Source organism: Vulpes lagopus, chromosome 3 (genome assembly GCF_018345385.1).
Source record: "Vulpes lagopus strain Blue_001 chromosome 3, ASM1834538v1, whole genome shotgun sequence".
Taxonomy (NCBI): Eukaryota; Metazoa; Chordata; class Mammalia; order Carnivora; family Canidae; genus Vulpes; species Vulpes lagopus.
In genome coordinates this window covers 65,950,381-65,976,739 of record NC_054826.1, presented here as the reverse complement: position 1 = coordinate 65,976,739, position 26,359 = coordinate 65,950,381, and the positions used below count along the sequence as shown (strand labels likewise).

Below are 26,359 nucleotides of genomic sequence, written 5' to 3'. Positions count from 1 at the left end.
GTCCTCAGTGGCTGCAGGGAAGTCAGTGTTGAGAGATCCTAAGGACCTCGCAGCTCTTAGTACCATGATTAATTAGTCTGCCATGGGCATGGGTAATGGAGTGGTGGCTGTCCGTCCCTGATCCCATGTTGGGACATGAGGGAGGAAAGGCCCTTGTCCCTTTCCCTACCACCAGTTGGGTCCCTACCCTTTTGTAACTACCCCCCACCCCAGTGACTCCACTGTCCCATGAGCTCTGAGCCTCTGTCCCCAGACCCAGACTCCCCAGCGGCATCCTCTTGTCTTAAGGCCTCCTATATGCCCAGAGAGCCAAGAGCAGGACCCAGGAGCTTTCCTGAATATGTTTTTCTTCCTCGGATCCAGTGTTCCCGTGATCTCTCCCACACCCCATCATTCACTCCTTAGTACCACTGCCCACCTGGAGCACTCCCTTCTAATCCCCTACACAGCATTTTCCTTACAGTTACTAGCATTTTCTCTCCTCTGGGGAGTGTGACCTTTCCCCTGGCCAAGACCTGCATGAAGGTGCTCAGACCAGCAGCTTCCAGCCAGACCTTTCTGCCCACCTACCACCTATCACACGCTCACCCGTCAGCCCCAGCTTCCTTCTTAGATGACAAGCAAAAGTGATACACCAAGCATGTCCCCAGAAGTGTGGGGCGGACTAAATATTTCCCCGCCATTGGCTTCTGTCTCGCATCCTAGAAAGAAAAAGAAATCTCAGAGAGTGCCATGGGGGAGAATGCAGGAGCTTGGGAGAGGCCCCTTATGGGCCTATCAGGCCAGTGGAGGTCACCCGGCCTCTGGGCTCCTGGGGTCCTTCCATGGAGGCCCTCGTGCCTCACGCCGGCCACACCAGCCTCCCAGAGCTTGCAAGAGTGCAGTTAATCTCCCGTAGTTTAAGGAGTTATTCAGAGAGGCTCAGCGAATGATGAATGTGGAAAGCATTACCAGCAAAGCACCGGGGCTCCGTGGAGCTGTTTAAAAATGCATTCTCCCATGTAAATTTCTGCTCCATCAATCCTTATGACATGTCAAACATTGCTATTGTTTCCTGAACAAATTGTACCGTGTGCCCTTCTCTGCAGATTTGTGCACGGGAGCAGAACTGCTCGCTGGCACCTGCCGCCTGCCACCATTGCCGGGACCCAGGGCTGCTGGGGAGGCAGCTGGGCCTGCCTTGCTTCAGAGCAGAAGCCCCGTGCGGGGTGTCTCAGCGAGCATGCGTGACGGGGGTGGGGGGGGCCCTGGTGGGGAGTGATTGAGTGAGTGCCCGCCAGCTGCCGGCCTGCAGGGAAGGGCACACAGGTGGCCAGGAAGGGGTGTGGTGGGGCCTTGCCCGAGACTGAGGGTGGGTGTGAGCGAGCGTGTGCGTGTGTGTGTGAGATTGCATAGTGGGGTGGGGGGCCCACCTGAGCCAGACAGAGAGAAAGAAGATTTCCATGGGCTGCAGGAGGACAGGGATGTATTGTGGGCTGCCTGGGTCCGAGAGAGAGAGAGAGAGAGAGAGAGAGAGAGAGAGAGAGAGAGAGAGAGAGAAGGAAGGGTAGGGAATTGTGAGGATATAGGAAGAGAGAAGATGCAAGGACAGGACTTTGGGGCTATAGAGAAGGGTAGAGGCTGTTTGAAACCGTGAGAGGGGTGGGTGTCTGTCCCCAGGGAGGGATCAGTGCTGTCAGAGTACAGCAGCACCCAGTGGGTGGCAGTTCAGAGGGAGACCCAGGAGAAGACCAAAGCAGGCAGGAGTCAGCTTGGGGCATAAGGCCTGGGGTCCGTGATGGGCCTCTGCTAGGCTATGAAGAGGGACAGCAGTGGGTGCAGAGATACACGGGGACAGTGTGTCAGTAGGAAAGGCCCTTGGTCCAGAGCAAATGGATGGAAGAGGGTGGGAGATGGCGACTGCTCACTGTGAATGAAAATAGGCTGAGTGAGGAGGGCCCCCTTGGGAGGAACCCAGGATTGTGGAGGACCTGACCACTCTTGTGCAGTGCGGGTCCTGGGAGTGGGCATGGGATGTCATGATGAGCGGGGCTGGGTAGAGAGCCCTTGTAACGCATACAAGTTAAAGGAAGAGCTGTATCCAGAGGGTTCTCGGTGAAGGGCTCTGGGTGGGTTGGGAAGGGTGGCCCCAGCCAGTCAAGCTGCCCTGGCCTTTATCAGGTGACCACCTCTCCCAGTCTAGGTCCTAAATCTTGTGCCCACACTAAGATCGAGCTTCGGTAGAGATTGGGGGGGGGGTCCTTATTTGAGGGCCCAGGGTCCCAGTGGGTGCACCTGCATCCTGGGAAACCACAGCCAGAGACCGTCTCCTGCTTCCTCTGCTGATGGGCATGAGAGGTGCTGGAGCCTACCCCTTCCAGGCAGAGGCTGAGGCAGAGCCATTACGGTAAGAAGGAGACTACCTGTGGGGACTCATCTGGCTTCTGGAGGGTGAGGACAGTGACCTGGTAGGAGCACCCTGGATCTCATGGCTGAGCTTTCAGACTGCAGGAAGATGCCTCTCCCCCCGCCCCCGCCCCACCAAAGGAGCAGCAGGGGAGGGGGTGGTTAATAGCTCACAAGAATGCAGTTCAGTTCATACCTTGTACTGTGGCCATTTGACATTGAGCAAGTTGACTGACCTCTCTGAGCCTCAGTTCCATCTGTAAAATAGGGATAACATTGATTCTGGTCTCGCCACCACCAGAGTAGGGCTGTTGGAGAGAAGGAATGAAATAACACTGGGCATGGGTATGTGCTCATAGGAAGATGGCAAGAGGCACCGTCTTACCCTCCCCCTGCCCCATAGCCAAGGGAAGGATGGGCACCTCTGACTCAGGTCTGGCCAGTCTAGGAATTTGGCTGTGCCCCCACTGCAGGCTCACCTTGTCTTAACCTTTGGAATTTCCCCCACCATGCGTATGTATTTTTTTCCTTTTTGTCAGCAGAAGAAGATTACACTTCTGCCGGCATTGTCCATCATGGAAATAAGCCCTCACGATGCAATTATAAAGGCCCAAATGAGGGAATTAGTTTTGCGGGTAATGCTGGTGTTGGGGGGGAATCAGAGGAGATGCCTTATAAATCAGGCGCTGGACAGCAGCCAGTCGCAGCCGCACCCTGTCCCCACGTGCCAGCGGCGGGGACAGCTGCTGACCTGTGTGCGGGCCCCCCTTCCTGGGCTGGCCGCCTCCGAGCTCCGTGCCTGTGGTAGGGCCCTTCTCCGAGGGAGCTCCCCAGGGCGTGTCCGTGGCCCGCAGGAGATGGGACCGGAGACCCAAGCACACCTGGGCAAAGAGGCCTTGCCCGGGACTCATGGGTCTAAAATAGCAGCCCCGTCACCTGCTAGCCCGCTTTCTGCTCTAATTCTCTGCACAGTTGTTACCATTGTCTGAAATTGTGTTCTTTGGTATTTCTCCTCTGCAGTCTCGTCTTCTCCCCTTCCCAAATGTAAGGCACATTCAAGCAAGGGCCTTGGCGCTCCTGTAGCCGAGATGCCGGTGCCTGGGACAGTAGCTGGCATAGTGGCAGAGCCCAGAACACATTTACTGAATACGTGACTGGGAGTCTGGTCATTGCCTTCACGAAGGTTCTCTCTGTGGCATGCCAGGTGTCTGCCCCTCTAGATCCACTCTGCCCACCCGCTTTGCACGTGCCCTAGCAGGCTGACTGCTTGGGCTATTGGGTGAGTCCTTCTCCGCAGTTTGCAGAGCTCAGGTGGGACATCAGAGCTTGAGAGACTTATTGGAGAGGCTCTAGAAATGTCAGCTGCACCCCCCTGGGTAACCTGAACAGCCCCTCTGGCTGCTCACTGCCCACTGTGGTATCTACTGATGGAGGGTATCACCCTCCGCCCCCCCCCCCAGAAAGAAGGTCATGCCAGCCCTTGGTGGCCAGCAGCGGAAATCCCAGATTTTACTAAATTTGGCAAAGATCTTGACCCCTGTGTTGGACACAACAGAGGACACAAAAATGAGTAAGATACAGACTTCTCTTTCAAGGGGTGGACACGGAGCATACTCGGGCAGTTTTTAAAAATGGCAGATTGTACCACATATTCCAAAAGAGGTACAGCCAGGGGCTCTCAGGTCCAGATGAGGGAGTAGTCAGGGAGCCCCTTAAGTGAGAGGGCTTTGGGGATGGGTCCTGAGGGCTGGGCTGGAGTTTGGATGGCAGTTACGGAATGAAGGGATGGTGTAACCAGGCACCAGGAGGACAGCTCGGTGCACCATGGAGAGGTAGAAGCAAGACTGCCAAAGCCAGCCAGGCCTCAACACCAGGGAGCTGTTCTGGATTTAATTCAGCAATAACAGGGAGCCACCAAAGGTTCTTGAGCAGAGGAAGATCATATTAGCCATTGGTTTTGACTTCTTGTCCCTGGGCCCCTTATGACAGTTTTGGTAAGCAGTAAGGTATACCAGTGTGTACCTATGGGTAAGATTCTAGCCCTGGGGGATGGCAGTGGGTATGCAGAGCTACCAGAGGGGAGGCCTGAGGCATACCTGAGGTGCTCACCTGGAACCCTGGTTTGGCATTCCTTAGAATTCCTGGGTGTGGTATGAGAGCCGGCCAGCTCGGCCGTCCTCATCCCCCATCCCTGTCGCTGTCTGACTGCCTTGTGAGACCCTGGACACCACCCTTCAGGGAGATAGATATACTCATTCCTAGAATTAAAAAAAAAAAAAAAAAAGCCAAACCGGGGCTCCAGGTGAGTGCTCCAAACTCAGGCAAGTTTCCTGGTGATGATCCTGTCTGCTTCCTTGTTGGGCAGAGGCAGAGAGCAGGGGGTTATAACCCAACTCATGGGGCTGTGGCCAGAATTAAACACGTGTATGTGGATGCATGTTGTGGAGGCGTGGATGCAGATGTCCCTGTAGAGGACAGAGATCGCGAGCACTCCTGTGCAGGTGCCATGACCCCACCGTGTCCCCAGGGAGCCACAGCCCAGTGGAAGGAAATGTGGAAGTTGACAGCCTCCTCTCCACAGCACCTTCAGTGCTGGGAATGATTCCCAAAGGGCCGAGCTAACCCAGCCTTGGGGAGCCAAGGAGGACAGAAGGGGTGAGCCAGAAAGGAAAGGAAGGAACTAATCCAGGCAGAGGGAGCAGATGGGTGGCCAGTCTGGCCCAGAGCCCCACATGGTCTGGCCTGGGTCAGAGATGAGGCTGGAGCTGCCAGCAGAGGCCAGAGGGCAGGGCCACAAGTGTGTCCTAGAGGAGGAAGGACCTATCCCCTGAGGGCACCAGGGATCCCAGGAGGATTCAGGGCTGCCAAGAGATGGGATTTGCTGCTTCCTCCCAGGCACAGAGCCCCCTAACCCACAGGCCCCCCCTGCAGGCCCTCTGTGTCGGTGCCAGCTGCCCCCACCCTAGCAGGGGCACAAAAGCAGCTTTTCATCTTCTTATTCTGCTTCACGCATTTGAAAGATGAAAGTTCTCCCTCTCCTCTTTGCTGGACATACATATTTCATACGGTCATTAGACGGTGGCACTAAAGGACTCACAAATCTTTCTCGGTCAGCATCAGTGGCTTGGGCAGGCAGCGAGAGGCCCCAGGGAAAAGGGTCACTGTGGAAGCCATGGCTGTGCCAAGCCCACTGGAGGAGGGTGGTGGGGACTGGGGCCGGGGGGTTAGAGGCCAGTGTCTGCCCGGGGAGGAAAGACCAGCCCATCTTGTCACCTAATTTCTCTGGGCCTCAGCTGCTCCAGGCCCCCGTGTGAAAGGGCTTGGACAGGGGACCTCTGGGGTCCTTCATGCCCTGACAGTCCTAGTGCAATTCCATGGGGCATCCAGATTGGAAGGACTCTTGTCCCCAAGGCCAGGAACCCCCTCGTGGTTTGACCAGGCCCCTTGCTTCCTCCAAAGCCCAGCCCTCTCTTCCTCTCCTCCCGATCCCCTCCGTGCCACCTAGCTGCTGCTCTCTTGGGTCCCTATCCCCTTCTCTCGGGCTCTTTTACTCCCCTCTGAATCCTGTCTTCCCTGGCTTTGCCACCCCCTCCCTTGTTGCCTGCCTCCACCCCTTCTTACTAGAATTCATTCATTCATGTTCCGGGCATTCATGCAGCACCTGCTCTGTGCTGGGCGCTGTGTGCTGGGAGGTGAGCCCAGCTGATGCCACTCTGCCTCCATTGCTCCCCCAGACCCTTTCCTTTGACATCCCAGGATGCTGAGGCCTGAGGGGGGTGATGATTGTCATACAGTGACCTGAGCTATTGACACCAGCCTGGCACTGGGATCTCTAGGCCACACTGCCCCCTCACCAAGAGGCCCGATGGCATCCGGTCAGTTCTTCCCCAGACCAAGCTGCACTTACAATAGTTGAATACTACCACACGTGGTGATGACGATTAGTGGGGCAAAGGGGGACTCGGGCTCCTCTGTGCTACTTCTCTGGTCCCTGCAAGAGAAGAGAAAGGCTTATTCTGAGGAGCTTTGTCTCCTTCCCCCAGAATCACCAGGCGTAGGTTCTTCCGAGAGCAAGCTCTCCTCTCGGTTCAGAAGGGATAACACACAGAGGCCAAGGGCATGGCGAGACAGCACTGGCTTCAAATCCCTGTGAAGGCTTGGGTGAGCTCTATACCTTCTGTGTGCCTCAGTTTCCTTGTCTGTAAACTGGAGGTGGTACTGCTGGTAGGACCTACCTCATAGGGTAGTTATGAAGATAAAATGTGTGACAAGTATGAGGTGCCCAGTAAATAAATGGCAGTTGTCCTGAGGAGTGACTCGGTACCAGGGAGTGCCTGTCCGGGAACCAGTCCTGCGGAGGAGGGCGGGTCCCATGGCTCAGCATCTTCCTCATCACTTCTTCAACACGCATCCCTAAGAACCTGTGGTGTACTCGGAGCCTGACCAAGTGGAAGTCTGCACAGTCTGCTGGAACACAGACAGTGGGGATGTTGAGGGGGAATCTGGCATAAGAGACAGGCCTATAAAAGCAGGGCCACAGCCCCAGAAATGGCTTCTTTCTGTATAATCAAGTTTTCTGGATAACCGAGATCTGAACCCTTTGGTTTTGTTTGGTTTTTAAAGATTCTTTTTTTTTTTTTCATGAGAGACAGAGAGGTAGAGACCTAGACAGAGGGAGAAGCAGGCTCCTCACAAGGAACCTGATATGAGACTCAGTCCCAGGACCCCAGGACCACTCCCTGAGCCAAAGGCAGATGCTCAGCCAGTGAGCCACCCGGGCGCCCCCGAACCCTTTGAGTTTAGACATTTTTTTCACTTGGATCATTTGGTGTAGAAATATATTACTCACTTCTCTGCCTTCCTCAACTAAGTATACTGAACACAAATTTTTCTCGAAAATTCAGGTTGATCATAAAGAATGTAGAACTTGGTAGATTTCACAGAATCTAGGAACTTTAAAGAGAATTTCAAAAAATACTTAGTACAAAGATACTGAGGGTGGGGGAAATAGAGGTTGGTAAAAAGGTATAAACTTTGAACTGTAAGATGAATGAGGTCTGAGGATCCAATGTATAACATGATGACTGTGGTTGATGACACTATTTTATCACTGAAATTTGCTAAGAGAGTAGAACTTAAGTGTTCTCGCCAAAAAAGGGGAAAAAAGTGGTAAATAAGGGAGGTGATGGATGTGTTAATGAACTCAGCGGGGGGACATCCTTTTATAAGGCACATGTATATCAGATCATCACACCATACCCTTAGATAGGTTACATTTTGTCAGTTCCTCCTCACTAAAGCTAAAAAATAAAAGTATTGAAATATATTTTTATTAGCCAAAACTCTAGCCAATCACCATCTTACAGAGAAGCCCTGAATGCAGAGCAGATGTCCCCAAGGTCAGCCCAAGGCCTTTGCCTCCCGGCATCTAGCAGCAGGCAGCAGGTTGCCCGGCTGAGAAAGGGAGCAGGGTCCCAGCGCCCGGCATACGGCGCACGCTTAATAAGGAATGAACAGATAAATGGATGGTGTCATTTAACCTATACTGTGGACCGTAACCAAGCCAGGAATGATGCCGCAGCCGGGAGTCCCACCCACAAAAGCCAATCCCCTGCTGAAAGTGCCCTCATTCTGGAGAAGGGAGAGGGACCCCATGGCGGGGTGGGAGGGGGTAGCCTAAAGAAAGGAACCACAGCCTGGGAGTGGGGATCCCTGTTTCTGCCTCATTTTGCTCGTAACCTGGCTCATGACCTAGAATGGGCCTCGCTGGGGTCGGGGCCTCAGTGTTGTGATCTGTGAAATGGGTGGAAATATCTGTCTCCCTCATCACATGGGACCATTGTGAGGATGAAATGAGGTCATGATAAATGTGCATGGTCTGTGAAAATGTAAAAGGCGGGACCACTGGACAGGCCGGCAGTGGTCACCATCATTGCCACTGTCATCAGCCTAAGGCAGGCCTCTCTCCCTCCCGTCTCTTCCGACTGCAAGTGGCAGGACCAGACGGGGTAAAAGAGATCTTTCTTGTTGGACTCACAAATCAAACTGAGGGTGGAAGGGATGTCAGAGGAAGGACTCCAGAACTACCAGGCTCCCTCCTCTCCCCTCCTAGCTCTCCGCCGGGGGCACCTTCAACGTCCTCACACAGCCAGCAGCTCCCAGTGTGTTTGGCCTTCACTGTCCCAGAGGGAAGCTTTCAACCCCAGCAGCAGTAAGAGGAATCCCAGAGAAGGATTCTGACGGGCCCCAGATGTGGTCAAGGGCGAGCAGAGAGCCCCCACTGAGACTGCTTGCTGGAGCAGAGACAGGTGCCAAAGAAGATGGGTCGAGGTGGCAGTATAGGACCTTGCCAGCCAGATGACAGTCCGCCTTTTGCATGCAATGGGTTATTCCCAGGGTTCAAGAAGGCAGGGGCCCCAGAATCCCCCTGAGGGGACTTTCCCACCAGGAAGCCCATCAGATATGGAGGCTTTGGGGACTGGGAGAGTCCACCAGATGGCTGAACCCACTTCCACCTTTGTCTGCAATATTTTGCAAACCTATAGGTTGTGACCACACTGCAGATCCAAGGCCTCACCCCCAAGCCCTCTGAGCATCTGCAGAGCAGAAGCCTGCCTGGCCTGACACGAGTTCAAAAGAGGTGGTTTCCCCAAGTTAGAGGTTTAGACAGAAGACCGATCCTCCAGAACTGCACTGTCCACTGTTAACCTCAACAGCTCTTGGTGCCTGGGGACACCTGTACTGAACAATGTACCTCTCGAAAATTCAGCCAGAGGAGCTGTGTGGGAGGACCACGGGGTTGGCCGTGGACACATTCCGGTAAGATCAAGAGCTTCGCTAGGTCGGGCAGCAATGACGTCCTGTTCTCACTTTTGCAGGCAACAGACAATGACGTGGGCACCTTTGGGGAAGTGAACTACTTCTTCAGCGATGACCCTGACCGGTAAGACCCTGCGCTGGGCCGCCCAGTGCCCAGTGGCACTCCGCTATTCACGAGGTTCAGGAAACGTCTCAGTACCCAGGGAGGGCGCCAGGCCCCCGTGGCGGAAGCACTGAGCCAGCAGGGAGTCAGAACCCACGGGCACCGCTGCCAGTGTGGCCCTGGCTGTGGCACAGTCTCAGTCAAGTCCTCTAAACTCTCTGAGGCGTAGTTTCTCTGGCCCCCAAAAGGCAGCCTTTAGCTTTGGGAGTGAAGCAGCTCAGAAACGCTGGTGACCGCACCCAGCTATGGCCGTAGCAGCAGCTAGCATCTGGGAGCCCTCGCTGTGTGGCAGGCTCTGTGCCGAGGGCTTTACACGCATTACCTGATTCCGTCCGCACAAGTGCTGGAGGCACTCCTCTCCAGGCACTGCTATCATCTGCACTTTGCAGAGGAGGAAACTCAGAGAGGCTGAGTCATTTGCCCAAAGTCACACAGCTGGCGTGGAGGTCAGGTGGCGGCTTGTCTCACCGCCTGACCTATGCCAGCCTTGCCCTGCCACCCACCGTGGCTCTGGGCCATCTCCTTCCCCTGTCTTCAGTTAAGCTGAAGGGGACGCCCTCTCATTTTTGACATGATCAAAAGCCAAGTTGAAGTCAGAGAGCAGGTCTGCTTCTAAAAATGAAGTGCCTGATGCATCTGGAAAGCTCAACAGGATGAGTAAGACCGTGGCCGTCAGCCTGGATCATGGGCCCTGACTATCTGTGGGAATGATCAAGAGGAGACAGAGATCGTTAGGCACGTCCGGCCATTCTCTGCCACCCCAGGTGGAGCCCCAGCATGGGAGGAAGGAACCACTAGCAGGAGGCACGCACAGGGCACTCTCTCCCTCAGGGCACCCATGTTCACACAGCCTTGTCCTGATCAGCTTGGGTTTCCTCATCTCTTCCCATCTTCACTCTTGGTCTCGGAGCCAGGACCTGCCAGGCTCGGTGGCTGGCAGCTGTGGACCAGACCCGGGGATACAGGAGCCAACTTACAACTCAAGGGAGGCTCCCCCGGGTTAGAGGGATGGTGTCGCAAGTGAAAGAGAGGGCAGATTTCTGACCTCATTTCTGTTTATCACCTCGGGCAAGGACGGGCTGGTAAATAGAGGCCTTATCTCTAAGCTGCTTTACACCTGGGTCCCTTTCTCTCTCCGTCACACGTGACATAGGTTCTCTCTGGACAAGGACACCGGACTCATCATGCTGATTGCCAAACTGGACTATGAGCTCATCCAGCGCTTCACCTTGACAGTCATCGCCCGGGATGGGGGTGGTGAGGAGACCACAGGCCGGGTCAGGATCAATGTGTTGGATGTCAACGACAATGTGCCCACCTTCCAGAAGGATGCCTACGTGGGGGCCCTGAGAGAGAACGAGCCTTCTGTCACACAGCTGGTGCGGCTCCGGGTAAGAGACCAGGGCATCCTGCTGTCCAGCCCTCCTCCCATCCTTCCCTCTGTGCCCTCATCCCGACCACCTGCCCTGTGGAAGCTGCCACATGTGAGGCCAACCTGCCGTCCACAAAGAATTCAGCCTAGATCCCGGTCAGGCCTCTGAGCATTCCCTCATGTCCCTGGTAACCAAGTGGGGCAAGTGTCTGGGTCAGCTAAAATTCTAGGTCACCCATTCAGCAAAGGGATGTCCTCCCCATCTCCCTTGGCAAGTGGTGAGCAGGATAAGGACCACATAAGGACACCCCACCCAGACCCCTTGGTGAGCTTGGAATCTGGAACTGCCGAAGCTGGAAGGAACCAGAGTCCGTGGGGACACCACCCATTTCACAGAGCAGGAAACAGGAGGAACGAGAGATTCCCCCTCCCAGAGGCTCAATGAACTCGGGGCCCCTCAATCCCAGTGTCCACCTGCAGTGAGCTCCCCCCATACATGGCAACTTTGAGCAGAGACTTCGTGATGTCCTCGTTCCCCTCCCCCACCATTCCCACCCCGAGTGACAGGACCCTGGGCTTCCATTTAGGACTGGTTTCGGAAGCAGACGGGGATGGAAGCAAGAGACCAGGGGTGGGCACGCGGGCCTGCAAAGAAAGGAGAACCCACACACTGTGCCGTCCCACCCTGCTCAGCTCCCAGTACCCCCAGAGTGATGGGCTGCCTTTGGAGGCTCCCTAGGAACAGAGATGTCTGAAAAGAGGCTAATGAATTCAGTCACCCTAGAAGACAGTCAAGGGGAAGAAAGATCTCTGAACTCATTCCAGTGTGTTCACCCCCCATACCTTGCATTCATGCGGTGTGCATTTATTGGACACCTACTGTGTGCCGCATGTTGTACTGGACTATAGGCATGAAATGTAAGGGTCTCACTGGCCTGGAGCTGACAATCTGAGTGAGGCAGGCAGAAATGGAACGGGGAGCCACAGTTGGGTGTGGAAGGACTAATGGGGCGCATAGCACAGGGCCCACCTGGTCCTAGGGGTCAGGGAAGGCCTCTGTGGGTCAGGTGTTCAAGCTGAGACCAAAGGTTCTGGGAGATGGTTGTGCCAGGTATGCCGGTGACCTCCATCCTCAGAGTAAGCCCCAGCCTTCCCCATTTGCCCTAGGTCTCCAGCTGACCTTCTAGATTCCCATGCCACCTCCATACCCCAACATGAGAGAGTGGCCTCTGGCTGAGGGACAAATAGAGCTTGGATCACCCAAAGCAGGGGATCCTGAAGGGGCCAGTACCCCCGTCCCAGCCTCTGAGGGCTCATGGGCCCCATCTGTACTCTTCCTTCCAGGCCACGGATGAAGATTCCCCTCCCAACAACCAGATCACCTACAGCATCGTCAATGCTTCCGCATTCGGCAGCTACTTTGACATCAGCGTGTATGAGGGCTATGGAGGTAGGCATGCGGCGGGACTGAGCCCCAGCCCAGGGAAGAGAGCCCGGGGGCCAGAGAAGGGTCTGCACACTCACGCCTCTCTCCAGAGGGGGGTGGCCGTCTGTCTCCCAGACACCTGGACAACCCAGGAAGCTGCCCCATAGCCCATCAGCTGGAGCAAGTGACACAAACCTGGGATCACCCCCCTGTAGGATATGCTCCATCTTTCTCTGAGTCTTAGGCCACAGTCAGCCCAGCATCTGATATTCCCACAGTCTGCAGGGCCCCTCTTTCTTACCCAAGCTGCCCCGGCAGGTCCATAAGGTAGAGGTGTGTCAGCCAAGTGTCCTGAGCCTCTGGGTGTGCTTCAAAAGCCCTGTACTCTGGACCTTGCCCTGCCTGCTCCCCTGGGACTCCTGATCACTGCAACGAGGTGGGGAAGAGCAGCAGCCCTCAGCTCCAAGATCTTGAGACCAACTTGTTCTTCAGGTGAAAGGCCGCAAAGGCCCAGAGTCAGGGAGTGACTTGCCCAAGGCCACGCAGCAGAGGTGTCCAACAAGACTCGTGTAATCTGCTTCTTGTTGCCTCTCGAGCATCCTCTTTCAGCACCTATGTCTCCACACCAGAACCCTCTTTGAACCCCTTGACCCTCTCCCCTTAGTGGTCACTTGCATGTCTTTGCAGAGTCTGTTCCTTCAACCAGGAAACCCTTCCTCCCTGTCCCTTTGCTCTGCCCTCCTTTGGCCTTTAAGCCAATAACCTCTGGCTAGCATTAAGGGCTCATTTGGACACCCCCTCCTCTAGGAGGGTTCCTGAATGCCTGAAGATGGCTTAGGTGCCCTTGAGGCAGAATGGATGTGCTTTGCGGGGACCCTGAGTCCAGCACTCACTCCTCCTGCACCCCACAATCAGGTCAGAGAAACGTGGTCACAGAAATTATAATCCTGGCTCCAGATGCTACAGCCTGATGTTCTCTTTAAAATCTATGCCCCCTACTTTAATGACCTGCAAGTGTCTTCGCCCACTTGCACACCCCAGCCTCTCCTGGACTAGACCCTCCCTTCAGTTTCATATTACTAAGCAATGCTTTTGCTGCCATTTCCCACATAGAAAGGGGTGATTTCGTACTGTCACGATGCCCTGTCAGAGCCCCGATGACCCCCACATGCAAGCCAATGTGCCTTCCTCCCCAAACAGAAGAGTACCCAGGGAAGAGGGAGTTTAGGCATATGCAGTGATGAGGACATCAGAAAGGGGCATCTCTCCACAACCCCCAAATCCTGCCCCTCCACCTCTGTCTGCCTCTGGCTTTAGTGGTGTCCTCGCCACCTTCAGGCAGAGTTGTGCTGGGAGTCAAGTCTGTGACACTCGGTGTCCTCCCAAGAGGCCAAAGCAGTGCCCAGAGCAGGCTGCTAGATGGGACGGGCATGGAGAGCCCACAGGGTAGAGGGCGGGGGCCAGGGAGGGACGGAGAGAGAGGAGTAAGGCCGTGGCAGGACCAGAGGAGACTAGAGAGGGAGCCGCCACCTGTACCCCACTGGCAGCACCACCTCTGGCAGCCCTGAGACTGGTTGATAAGTGGATGAACTCTGCTCATCTGGAGAGAGTTAGTAAGAGACCAACTAGAAAGTCCGAGGCATGACCCTGTCCTCCGAGCAGCTTCCAGACTGATGGAGAGTGTCACAGAAGTGGGTGAGATAGATAAGCAGGTAATAGCACAAACTAGGAAAGAGCCTGGATTCCAACAAATCTAGGCTCGAGTCCCACCTCTATCAAGGTGCTAGCTGTGTGACTTGGGGCACGTTATTGAACCTCTCTGAGCTTGGCCTCCTTGTCTGTAAAGCGGTACTTACGTCACCACCAAAATAGTGAACACCTGCGGTGCTCAGCACTTTGCCTCCTGCATATCAGGCAGTTGGTAAACCTACACCAAGACCCTGAGGCCCCCAGAGTTCAGAGGAAGGTGGGGTGGGGGGATGAAGCAGAGCTGGCCAGCATGTGCCAGCCACACCCTCTCTGCCCAAAGAAGACCCCTGGCTGGATGGGCATCTAACACCTGCTTAAAGGGGGCCCTGGGGACCTGTTCCTGTCATTTCAGTGATCAGCGTGAGCCGTCCCCTGGATTATGAGCAGATACCCAATGGGCTGATTTACCTGACAGTCATGGCCAAGGATGCTGGCAACCCCCCTCTGAACAGCACCGTCCCTGTCACCATCGAGGTGTTTGTAAGTACCCAGGGGTACTGCTCTTGCCCTTTTGGGGTAAGGAGTGGCGAGTGCTTCCCAGAGTGCTGGGGGCCCTGCCTGAACCTAGTGGTGTCAGACTGTCCCTATATCCTTGGCTGTCCCTGCAGCTCTGGAAGTCACCCAGCAGATGGTCCCAAAGGCTGCCCCCAGCAATCCTCTGCCACTGCTGCAGCAGGCAAGCTGCTCCCCCTCCCCCACTGCCCAGCTCAACCAGGAAGGCCAGGTCCTGGAATGCAAGAAGAGCCCCATCAGCCAGCTCCAACTTCATTAAGGGGCCTCAGGACACTTGCTGATGGGGAACAGGAACTGGGGCTCAAGCAGGAGGAAATGTCACGAGATCCTCTCATTTAGAGCCATGCTTTGTGAAGTTGAAGGGAGTTATTGGGAGGTCATCTTCTCTCTCCTGTCTGTCTGTCTGTCTGTCTCCCTCTATATTTGTATATATCCCCCTCTTCCTTTTTTCTTTCCTTTGTCTGTTCCTCTGAAGATCTAAAGGGGCCTGAAACCAAACCACAGCTGGTCTGACATGAATATCAAGCGCACGTTAGTGATTTCCATGCCTGTAATTATCAGCCACTGAATCCATCTCCACACTGGTTCATTTGCCTTGTGCTGCTCCCCTGGCCATCCCAGGGCTGCAGATCGTGGTCTGATGGGGCATCAGTGGGCCTTTCCCCACCAGAGACCTCCCCACTGCATATGCACAAGCGTACCCACCTCCCCCCGCCCCACCTCATAGAGGCTGCTGCCTGCAGGAGCCGGTGAGTGTTGATGGAAGAGTTAGTGCATTACCGGCTCCAGGAGGATTAGATCAGGGTTAGGAGGTAGGCTGTGATTGGACATATGCTCAGGAAAGTATCTTCCAGAGCAGGCATGCTGGATGACCTTCCTGTCCCAGGCAGCTTCACCAACCGCCTCTGGTGATGCCCCACACCTGGCTTTACCAAGCCTCATCCTGTCGACTCTCGACCCAAGGCAGAGGCTCCAGAGCCAGCTCCTGAGTGGGACAGTCCTTGTCTGGGCAGGGAACCCTGATTGCTTGCTTGCTGCATAGGATGCACTGGCAATGATAAGGTTGAAAGGGGATGCCTTGGGGGGGGACCCCTGCAGGTGGGCATGAGGGAGCAGGGTTTAGGAGTAGCATCAGAGGGCGAGGCTGTGCAGAACCAGCAAAGGGAAGAAAGGGTAGAGAGTCTGGGTCCCCACAGATTTCAGGGAGTGGTGTGAGGCCAGGGGGAGGGGGCAGCTGGAAAAGAGGAGAGCCACAGAAATCTAAACACTCACTGCCTGCCTTTTATCCGTAGCTCCCCACTTTTAATTTCTGAAGTGGGGGGCACCAAAGAACCAGAATGCATTCCCTGACAACCGTGACCATGTCTTCTCCACATGGCCCATTACCAGTCTTGATTAAAAACAGCCCCAAGAGCCCCCCAGTCCCAGTCATGCTCCTAACCCCGACCGACCCATCCATCATTTTCAACCGGCGGGTATTCTCCGCTGAGGCACGGTGAGTTCTCCTTGTCTGCAAGATGCAGCAGCAGATCTTGGAGGGATGTGAAGGTGTCTATGAAACCTGCCCCCCTCCTCAAAGAATGGAGAAAGGAACATAGTTTGGGAGGTGTATGGCTTTGAAACCTAGCTCTGCCACTCTCTAACTCTATGACCTGGGGTCCTTAACTCTCTCCCTCTGAGCCTCAGTCTCTTCATCTGCAAAATGGGATAATCATGGTATCATGCATCATGATATTGTCGTGAGGATTAAGTGAGATCACACAGGTGGTACCTGGCACCTGTAATGTTGGCTACCGTCACAGCTGATAAGACAAACTTCCATACCATCGGCAGCATCCCTGCACCAGGCTGCCTGTGGTGCAAATGGGAATTCCAGAGAACTCAGCCAGACAGAGAAGAACGTGCTCTAAATATGGGGGAAGCGGATGAGGGAGAGGGTAAGAATAGGGGAGGTGTAGGGAAATAAGTTAAGGTGTTCTACACCAGCCCAGGGATGGACAAGCAGAACTGGCCAAATGGAAACTAAAATTTCCTGAGCTCCAATAACATGTCAGGTGCTTCCACATTACACAGTCTCTCCCAATCCCATGCTACAGATGAGGGAACATTACAGGTCCAGGATTACCAGCGCTTTCCTCACTTGCTGGCTAGTAAGTGACACTTGAATCTGCTTCCAGTCCTAGTGAGCTAGGATTTGAACCTTGACCTGTCTGACTCCTGAGTTCACATTCTTTCCACTTTCCACTACACCTGAAACCTTGGAAATCCCTATCTGCAAGCGATTGAGACCAGTACCCCTCAAGGATTGTGTGAATTTCCTGGATATTCTTCTTCTTCTTTCTTCTTTCTTCTTTCTTCTTTCTTCTTTCTTTCTTCTTTCTTCTTTCTTCTTTCTTTCTTCTTTCTTCTTCTTTCTTCTTTCTTCTTCTTCCTTTCTTTTTTTTTTTTCCTGGAGATCCCCTTAAAATGCAAATTCTTATCTAGTGATTAAGCAAGGGCTGAGGCTCTGCATTCCCACAAAGCTCCAGGCACTGTTGCTGCTTCAGGTCAGGGGACCACACTTTGAGTAGCAAGGCCTTCAAAGGTCTGCCCTGATGGGATCTTAAAACCCAGGGAATACCCCAAATCCCAGCTTCCCAACCTGTGGCTCAGTGAAGGAACCCAGAAAGGGCCTCTTTCTCCTTTTGCCTCAGCTTCTCCAGAGCAAAGTGGGAAGAGGGTGGCCAAGGAGCCAAACTAACCTTTCATTCACTGTGAATAAAAGAGTGGTCAGCAGCCTTAGTCTCCCTCCCTGAAGCCAGACAGCAGGGTCTCTGTGTGCGGGGGTGGGGGTGGGGGTGGGGGCAGGAATCCACTTGGCCTGGAGCTACCTGAACCCAGCAGAAAGGGTCATTTTCAAGTTTCCTCAAAGCCATCATACAGACCAGCAAGGGCCCTACAATTTCCTTCCAGGTGTGCTCTGAGGCCCTGGAGGGGATGGAGTGCAGGGTTGGGGGGTGGGGATGGAGGCTGGCAACAAAGACAGGTGCCAGCTTGGTTGTGAGTGAACATCCTCTCTTAAGCAGGGCTTTGGGATAGTGTAGTCACTTGTGTCTAAGGACCACACTTGAAAAGGTCACCGCCTTTGGGTTGATTTTGCACGTGGGTGATTTTTAAGTAGCTGTCACTTGGCTAAGCTGCCTCCTCCGACCACCAAAGGGATTTTCTCTCAACTGAGGGGGCGGGGGGGGGGGTACTCAGCGAAGATGAGTAGTTCATGGCAGCACTTGTGGCATCGGTTAGGGGTGGGGAGAGGCAGATAGGGCCACCAGGCTCCCGAAGGAAGAGGGGGCAGGCGGGAGGGGCCAGGTGATTCCTTTTCACCCACCGCTTGTTGGTTTTTAATAAAGAAGTCAAACGCGGTTTGTAGATTTCCCATTAGGGGACAATAAGCTTTTGTAGAGGGAGCCGCTGAATTAGAACTAATAGTGAATGCAGTGCCAGGATCCGGGGAAATATCACCGCTAATAAGTTTCTGCCTCGTGCTCTGTCACTGACATTCTCGGCGCCGTCTCGCGCAGCCAAGCAGAAGGCTTAAGTATGTGCGTACATGGGGCCCTCGCCTGCACCGGGGGTCGCCCAGGCCGGCTGTGGGGGCACTGGACGTCCTGCAAGTCCTCACACTGCTGGTTCTCTGGGGGGGTGCGGGGGTGCAGCCCCGAAGAAGAGCAGCACGCCTCCCTGGGCACCCACAGTCGGGCAGGATGGGATTCTCGAGTCCCAGGGGGTGGACAGCCAGCTGTCATGCCTCCCTCTCTTGCATTGCCGCTGGGCTCCAAAGTGACTCCAGCAAAAGGGGCTTCTCCAGGAGCGTGCCACTCAAAGAGCTCCCAGTTCTGCGGGGAATGAGGCCCGGGAGCATGTGCCCAGAACGCAGTAGCCTAGAGATCCGCCCACCCCCACCCCGGGGTCACACACTGCGCCCCCTCCCACCCCCGCCAGGGCTCCCAGGGAAAGGAGGGAAGGTGGGGGTCAGGTGGGCCACTGGGGCTTCCTCCAAGGGGCGAACAGGAAGAGATTGATGTTGAGTGATTACAAGAAGGGGTGACTGAGGAACAGAGGCTTAAGGGGTACAGAAATCACCCCTGACCATGGAAGAGGGAGACAGAGGAGCCAGGGGGAGCGGGAAGGGGCCGAGGCTGTGCCCTGGCCACTGTCCCTCTAACCCGGTCTCTGGTGAAGGCTGGGCAGGACGAGGGGCTGCTCAAGAACTAGAGGTGCTGGGCTCTGGGCCAGGGCTTGCCCCAGGGGTGGAGGAGCCACTGTTCTGGTGTGTGCAGAGGGGCCTGGAATTCAGGCTCTGAGAGCCACCTGACCCAGACCCTGCCTGCCTGCCCGCCACCATGCACTTCAGTACCTCCTGGGCTGGGGTGCTCCCTCCTCCCTTCATTTCCAGGGGTGGGAGGGTCCTAGAACCTTCCACCATCAAATGGCGTAGCCAGGAGGGAAGTTTCAAGGCCCCCGCCCCTCCCCCAAGAATGGAGGATGACGAGCTGAGCACAGAACAGGAGTAAGCTTGGAGCTGCACTGGACGGCGGACGGGAGAGCAGGGAAGCTGGGAGTTAGGACAGCTGCACCTGCTCCCTTCATTCTCCATCTTCCTGACCCTTACGAGTCTCCCCCCACCAAGGCCTGGCCTCCCTCCTCCAACTGTAGCCCAGCCAGCGGAGCGCCCCGGCCCCATCATGACACCCTGGCAAGGCCAAAGCTCCTCAGTGCCAGCCATGCCCAGCCTCCCCTTGGACAGCTGACCAGCCCTGACGGCCTCCCTGCTCCTACAGCCCGTCTGTTTCCCTTCCAGGACGAGAACGACAACCCGCCCACCTTCAGCAAGCCTGCCTACTTCGTCTCCGTGGTGGAGAACATCATGGCAGGTAGGGGCCCGGGCCGGGGAGGGTGGGAAGGCGGGAAGCCAGCAGACACACCATGACCAGTGAGGGGAGCCTTTGAAGAGGTCCAGTTGTCTGCCAGCCAGTGGCTTCTTACAGAGCACCTACTACGTGCAGGCGCTCCGCCGGGTACTTCAGCTACAGTCTAGCAGGGGGGAGAGTGGCCACCCATCAATAACGGAACAACCTTGGTCAAACAAGAGTGTACCGGAGAGTACGGGGTTACCGTGCTGTGAGGCCACAGTGGCCAGAGGCGGGCCTGAAGGATGGCCTAGGTTCCTATGTGAGAGCAAGAAGGGCCATGTCTCTGGTGGCAGGGCCCAGCTTACAGACCCAGGACCACCAGCTCCACATTCAGGTCCCAGGGGACCCACTCTGTCGTTGGGGCAGTCTGACCACTCACCCTTACATCCAGGGCCAGCTAAGTCCCTCCATATGGTGGGGAGACTCCCATATCAGGACTTGTCTGGAGGGTGACCTTGTGTGGCACCATGGGGCCTTCTCAAGACAGCCTCCAGATGCCTTCCTGGTGTCTGATGACTTTCTTGGGTGGGTGTCAGGCCGTGCCCAGCCCACCCTTCCCTGTCCCAGTCATGCATCCCCTGGAGAGTATCACTGCTGAAGCAACCCCTTGCATTCCCCAACCGTCCCCATGGCCTCTGCTCAGGAGAGGCCTTCATCGTGGCACGTGATCCTCTTCCACTTTGTGCTTGGGTAAAGGGTGTGTCGGGGCCCGTGTACCTGTCCCCCTGCTCAGGATAAGACTGAGAGTCAGAGGCCTCACGCTGCCTGGAAGGGGCCAGAATGGCCTGTCTCACAGCCCCCTGCCCGGGCCCTTATACCACTGGGACTGTTGATTTATCCATGCAATGGTATCCCCCAACTTGTGTCTCAGTGCAAGCTGCGGGGAGCCTGCACCCTGCATGCCTTCCCCTAGGAGCCTTACCAACAACCCCACAAGCTAGCTTTATAGGGAGACCCATTTCACAGAGGAAGAAGCTGAGGCTTGGTTGCCAGAGGTCCCCCGGGAATCCAGCCCAGTGCCATGACTCTAGATGCCCACATGCTGAGCCTCCTCAGTGTGGCAGTTAGGTGGTGGGGGGGGGGACAGGAGGGGGCTGGAGCCCACAGCCCAGCAGACATGGCCTTGGAACAGGCTACTCTCAGGGGCTGGTGAGGGCAACTGGAAAGGCTGGTACCCTGACCCAGAGTTTTACAGAGATGGACATGAAGGTGAGGGCCTTAACTAGACATTAAAGAGAAAATAAAAACCCTTATAAATTCCCCCTTGTGAATAAGATGAAATAAGAACCAAAATTGAATACAATAAAGGTGGAATAATTTAATATAGGGCTTCATTTCTTTTTGACTCAAAGTCAAAGCTGGTCAGTCTGAGTGTATTTTCTCTGGTGAGAGGCAGAGAGAGGTAGGGGGAGAGGAGTGGTACGCTCTCTGGGAGACAGGGGAGGTGCCAACAGCTGCAGGTGTAACCCACCCCAGGTTCTGGGACCCCCTCCCATGGAGCCCTGTCCCCATGCAGTCGGGGAAGCTCTGGTGGTTGAGCCCGCTCTCAGCCCTGGGTGCCCCTGTGGCAGGATTCCTGCCCCCTGAAGGCTGGTCAGCAGGAGGTCCCAGGTCCTGCTCCTCCAGGGCCTGGGGCTGAGAGCCTGGGGTGAGCACTCCTCTCCACCCCCACCCGTTTGTCTCCTGGAAGGAGCCACAGTGCTGTTCCTGAACGCCACGGACCTGGACCGCTCCCGGGAGTACGGTCAGGAGTCCATCATCTACTCCTTGGAGGGCTCCTCCCAGTTTCGGATCAACGCCCGCTCAGGTGAGAGCCCTCGTCCTGGTCCTCCGTGGCTCCCCGTGCCCAGCCCGGGATCTGCCCCTGAGCCAAGTCCTCGCTCCCTTCCCCAGGAAGCCCTCGTTTGGAGCATGCCAGCTTTGAACACCTGCTTGCATCCCTGACACATTAACTTGAGTGTGATTACTGACCTTACCCCCTTAAAAAATTGGAACATGAACGTGTCCATTAGAGGATGGCTTTCAATGGTGAGGAGCCCTGTGATGTTTAAAACGTGTTCCGTCCTACAAATAGCTGGCTGACATACCACCCGATGGGGGATTTCTTCCTCAAGCCTATGCGCCCCCCCTCCCTCAGTCGCTGACCTCTTTCTTGAACCCTGGCTCCTCTTAACACAGCATGTGCCTTGATTTCCCCCTGCAGAATGAGGATGGTCATGTCATGTCAGGGGTGTAGTGTGGATCACATGAGTTATTATAGGACGTGATAGAGCAGTCCCTGGCACACAGTACATGCTAACACAGTTACGACTCCTTCATCATTCTCTCTGGTCTTTTCGCCCAGGGGCCCACATCCCTGCTCAGTCCATAGAGCTCTCACCTTTCTTCCCCTTTTCCATGTGCGCCTCTCCAGATCTCTCTCTCTCAAAGCTGGGAGGGGAATGGGGAGGAAAAGAACAACAAGAGACCCCAGGTCAGAAGCTGGGAAGGAATAAGAGGCCTCTGGTTATTCATTTATGTATTCTTTTGGGTGTCGGTAGGGGCCTGCTCTCTGCCAGGTGCTGGGGCACAGGATGGACTCAGACATGGCCTGCCCTCCTGGGGTTCCTGGTCCACTTAGTGGGCACGCAAGGCCCCCGCTTCTAAATACCTGTTGCTCTCTTAGGTAAGGGCACTGGAGGCGCCAAGCAGGCCAACCATGAAATCTCAGTGATGCAACACAACAGAAATTCTAACACACACAGTGGCTCAATGCCTTGTTCAGTGGATGGCCTTGCACGTGGCAGTTCTGGGACCCAGGCACCTTCCATGTTGTGGCTCCAAGGTCACTGCAGAGGGGAAGAGAGCCTGGAGTGCTAAGGAGATGTGTATGGGCCAGGCCTGGAGGTGACAGGCATCACTTCTGTCCATGTCTTATTGGTCAGGACCAGGCAATAGCCCCACCTAGGTGGAAAGAAGCCTAGGGAAGTCATTTCTGGCCGCCCCTGCTACAGGTGACCTGGGGGCGTGGGGCATTAAGTCTTCCTGTGATCCATGCCCTTGCCCACCCCGCCCAAGCCTGTACCCCATCCAAGTCTGCCTTCAGGCTTTCTTTCATCCCCTTTTCCTGGAAGCTAGGGGAGCAAATGGTACTGACACGTACAAGACTAAACTTGTCCAGAGCCATCCTGAGCCTCTCACTCCACCTCGGACAGAATGGAGGGCCTTCCTCCCTGCTCTCAGGAGCCTCTGCTCGCCGTGAGCCCGCATTTCCAGGGGACTCCAAAGAATACCGTTCATTAACATGAGCCAGGTGCTCAGACCAGCAGCACCCCAGTTCACCGCCTTCACCACTCTGAGGCCGGTGCTAGCATCACCCTTATCTTCCAGCTGATAAAACTGGTGCACAGGAGAGGTTAAGTAACTTGATCAAGGACTTGGAGAGCTTGAACTTCTGACTCCGGAGCCCAAACTTTAAATGTTAGACTCTATAAGCCACGTTAGAGCCACATGCTGCTGCCCACATTTAGTGATGGGCGCACTGACCTTTCAGCACCCGGCTGCCTCCCCAGCCGGGGACCACATCTCCACCCTGGAGCCTTTAATAATGGCAGGGACATTTTCTTGCTGCCTTAACACAGTTCCTTCAGCTCTGAAGGTGTGTTTTCCTCTGAGCTCCTCGGTAAAATTAGCCAGGCCTGCTCCACAAAGGTAGCCTTAATTGGATCTAATTTCCCAGACAGGAGGAGCTATCTATCATGCCGACAAGTTCACGTTTAAAACTTTTTAGAGATTAATTTCTTCCTCGCCCTGCCAATTAATTGACACCACCCCAGCAAGGAATAGGGCTTGGTGGGCAGACCTTTGCCAGTCTTTTGTTTCTGGCCTTAGTGCCTTCACTGACCTGTCCCCCCACCCCCACCCCTCAGCTCCCCATTCGGCCCTGTGCAGGCCAGAGGACAGGCCAAATTGACAGGGAGGGAAACGTGAGACCATCTGGTCCAGCTCCCTTGTTGTGTGATAGAATAAACCAAGCACAGAGAAGTTGAGTAACTTGCCTCAGGTGGCACAGCTCAGGCAAGGGGGATTTAGAAATAAATAAATAAAGGATGGCATGCAGTTTTTCCTGCCTTGGGGAATTCTCACAGTCTGTGGGAGGGCAGTAAGCATTTTCTTCATGCTGGAAGCTTTACCTACAGCTCTGTGAATCATTTAATTCTCACAAGACCTCTGGTTCGAAGGCATACTAATCTCCATTTTACAGATGAGAAACTTGAGGCTCAAAGAAATTAAGTAACTTTTCCAAGGCCAAACATGTAGAAAGGGCCATAATTGGAATTCGGATCTGGGTCTCGCTGTCCTCAAAGCCTAGCTCTTTCCTATGGCCCACGTCAGAGGGAAACGGCCTGTCTGCCACCATGTATTGAGGCTGGCACAGACCAGCTCACATCTGCTCCTGAGAGCCAAATTCAAGCATCTCCCCCATTCCTTGTTCCACGAACCAAGTGGCTCTGGTGGGAATATTTATGCCATGGAAATCAGGAAATGCCTTTTTTTTTTTTTTTTTTTTTTTTGGTGCTTGCTCTGGGGAGCTGATTATCAAACACCAGCACACCACTGCACATCTTTACCAAAGTGACCTCCATGTTTCAGTTACACCGAAATAGAAAGAAAAGCCAAAACCAGGCTGATAGATGGCCAGTTTTAAATGTTTGCATTTAAGGGAATAACCCATTTATACACTAAAAAAAAAAAACAAAAAACCTCAAGGCCATAGAATAGTGTTACAGGGTCACCCACTGAGGAAATCATAACTATTCTCCGTGCGTTATAGGTTGTCTCATCCAGTAACGAGTCGCCATGTGAGCGTGTGTAAGACACATCACATGTTTCAGTGCTGTCCCTGTGTTTCTGTGACTATCTCAATAAATAGGGCCAGGTGCTGTTCTAAGCCTTCAGTGATGTTGACCAAATTAATCCCAGGACAGCCCTCTGAGGCAGTGCCTATCACCTGCCCTTTTGACCAGATGGAGAAACTGAGACATGGAGGACTTAACTAACGAGTCTCAAGTGACAGAGTCAGTAAGATAACGTCAGAAGTCTAAAAAAAGAGGTCTTTGGGGCTGGGGGTGCTTTTGCCCTATTCCCCAGCCCCTAACCCCATCATCGGCCTAGATGGTCACACATTCAAAAGTACTTCCCTAACGTGGGGTTATTACATTGGGGGTTCCAGTTCCCAGGGCCTGGGTGCCACCCCCCTCCCTTCATGAGGGCCACCTCACACCCCCAGCACCCGCACACACACGTGAACACACACCTGCACACACACCGCCAGCTGGTGCAGACATCTCTGCTCTCTCCCCCTCCCACCCCAACCCTCTGTCCTGCAGGCGAAATCACCACCACCTCCCTGCTTGACCGCGAGACCAAGTCCGAATACATCCTCATCGTCAGAGCGGTGGACGGGGGTGTGGGCCACAACCAGAAAACTGGCATTGCCACCGTGAGTGCCCATGCCCCCCATGACCCCTGCTCCCCAGCCCACCTGCAGGGCGCATCTGTGTCCTGAGGCAGTGTGAGGCAGGTGGGAGAGGGCCGAGGGTGGCAGTTACCAAGTCATTGTCAGCCAGGGGTGGCCCTGGAGCCACGGCAGCTATGGGGAAGAAAGGCATTCCCACCTGGGGCATGGGGCACTCAGGAAGGACAAATGTCCCTCCCCTGTCCCCAGAAGACCAGCTGGGCAAGTAAAAGGCATGGGTTCCTCTCTTGGGGCTCCTAGAAGAAGTAGGTATCCCTGCCGGAAAGAGTGGCTCAGAACAGGAAGTGGGGCCCCTAACCCTGGCCACCCCTAAGCCTGGTGCTGAGAAAGGATCCCTAGGCTTCCCTACTGTAAGTAGGTAGGACCCTTATCGGCCCAGAACCCCCATGCACGGCTGTCCCACCAATGAGCCTCAGCTATAGGAAGCTAGTGGAAGGACATCCGAGGGTCCTGACTGAGCTCTGGGCTGCAGAAGAGACCGGGGTGGACGCAGTGAGAAGCAGAAGACCCGCTGACGGGTCACCCTAGCTGCCTCCGCTCCCTGATCCTACCTGCTTCCTCGGGCTCTCCCTCGGGAGGCCTCCCTGACCTCGTTGCATGGCCCTCACCCGACCCCCATCCTCACCTGGCCAGGGGGGCTGGGATCAGTATCTCTCAGACAGGAGCTTGGCAGAAAAATCCCCAGAACCCCGTTCAGTCCCGGGAGGCCCCTGCTAATAGGATTCTGAGCCCCATAAATAATTTACCTGGGTGGCAGGTGAGCAGGGAAATTGCTTGGCTTGTGGCTGAGACTGACGGAATCTCAAGGGATCCCACCAGGCCCCCCACCCTGTCGGTCACCTTCCACCAAGCCTGGGATGGGTGAGAGAAGGCCTGGGTTACAGAAAGAATTTCAAGGGTCATTTCATTCCTCCGTCTGCTTCCTGATGGGACAGCACCTAAACTCGATCCTCTTGGAGGGGCCTGGCTCCCTCCTGTCCTAGCAAGCCCAGGCGGTATCTCCAGAGCCCCCAAAGTGGGTGGGGCCCATGGGATCCCTGCTGAGATGCCCCATGGGCACCTGAGTGTGCCTTCTCCTGGGCCCTGCCCCTGCACAGCTCAGCCCGGTGCCTCCCCCTCTGCCCCTTGTCGCCTCGCAGGTGAACATCACCCTCCTGGACATCAATGACAACCACCCCACCTGGAAGGATGCCCCCTACTACATCAACCTGGTGGAGATGACCCCTCCAGACTCTGACGTGACCACGGTAAGGAGGGGCGGGAAGCGGAACTTGGAGCTGCCCTTCTCAGGGTGTCTGCCGTTCCTGTGTGGGTCGCCCTACGGCTGGTCCATGTAGGACTGATAGACTTAATGTTTCCCTCTGAGCCAGCCTGTGGAGCAGACTTCCAGAAGCTCTCTTGCATGGCGAAGCTAATCAGAGGCTGGCGGGAAGCCCTCACCCAGTCCTCAGAGGCAGTGGGC

The 26,359-nt window shown here is 55.1% G+C and overlaps 1 protein-coding gene across 15 annotated transcripts in view; it reads left to right on the top strand.

Moving 5' to 3' along the window:
• Positions 1-26,359, top strand: part of CDH23 (cadherin related 23) — a 410,879-nt gene that overhangs the window by 270,305 nt on the left and 114,215 nt on the right. For all 15 annotated transcript variants that reach the window (XR_005986846.1, XR_005986845.1, XR_005986847.1 and 12 more), the window contains 8 exons: positions 9,264-9,328; positions 10,521-10,758; positions 12,084-12,189; positions 14,267-14,394; positions 19,268-19,340; positions 21,070-21,186; positions 24,749-24,861; positions 26,037-26,144. Coding sequence is in view for 11 of the 15 variants with exons in the window: in XM_041749258.1 (XP_041605192.1) it covers positions 9,264-9,328; positions 10,521-10,758; positions 12,084-12,189; positions 14,267-14,394; positions 19,268-19,340; positions 21,070-21,186; positions 24,749-24,861; positions 26,037-26,144 (948 nt within the window). In the remaining 4 variants the exon portion in view is untranslated. The remainder of the gene's footprint in view (positions 1-9,263; positions 9,329-10,520; positions 10,759-12,083; positions 12,190-14,266; positions 14,395-19,267; positions 19,341-21,069; positions 21,187-24,748; positions 24,862-26,036; positions 26,145-26,359) is intronic.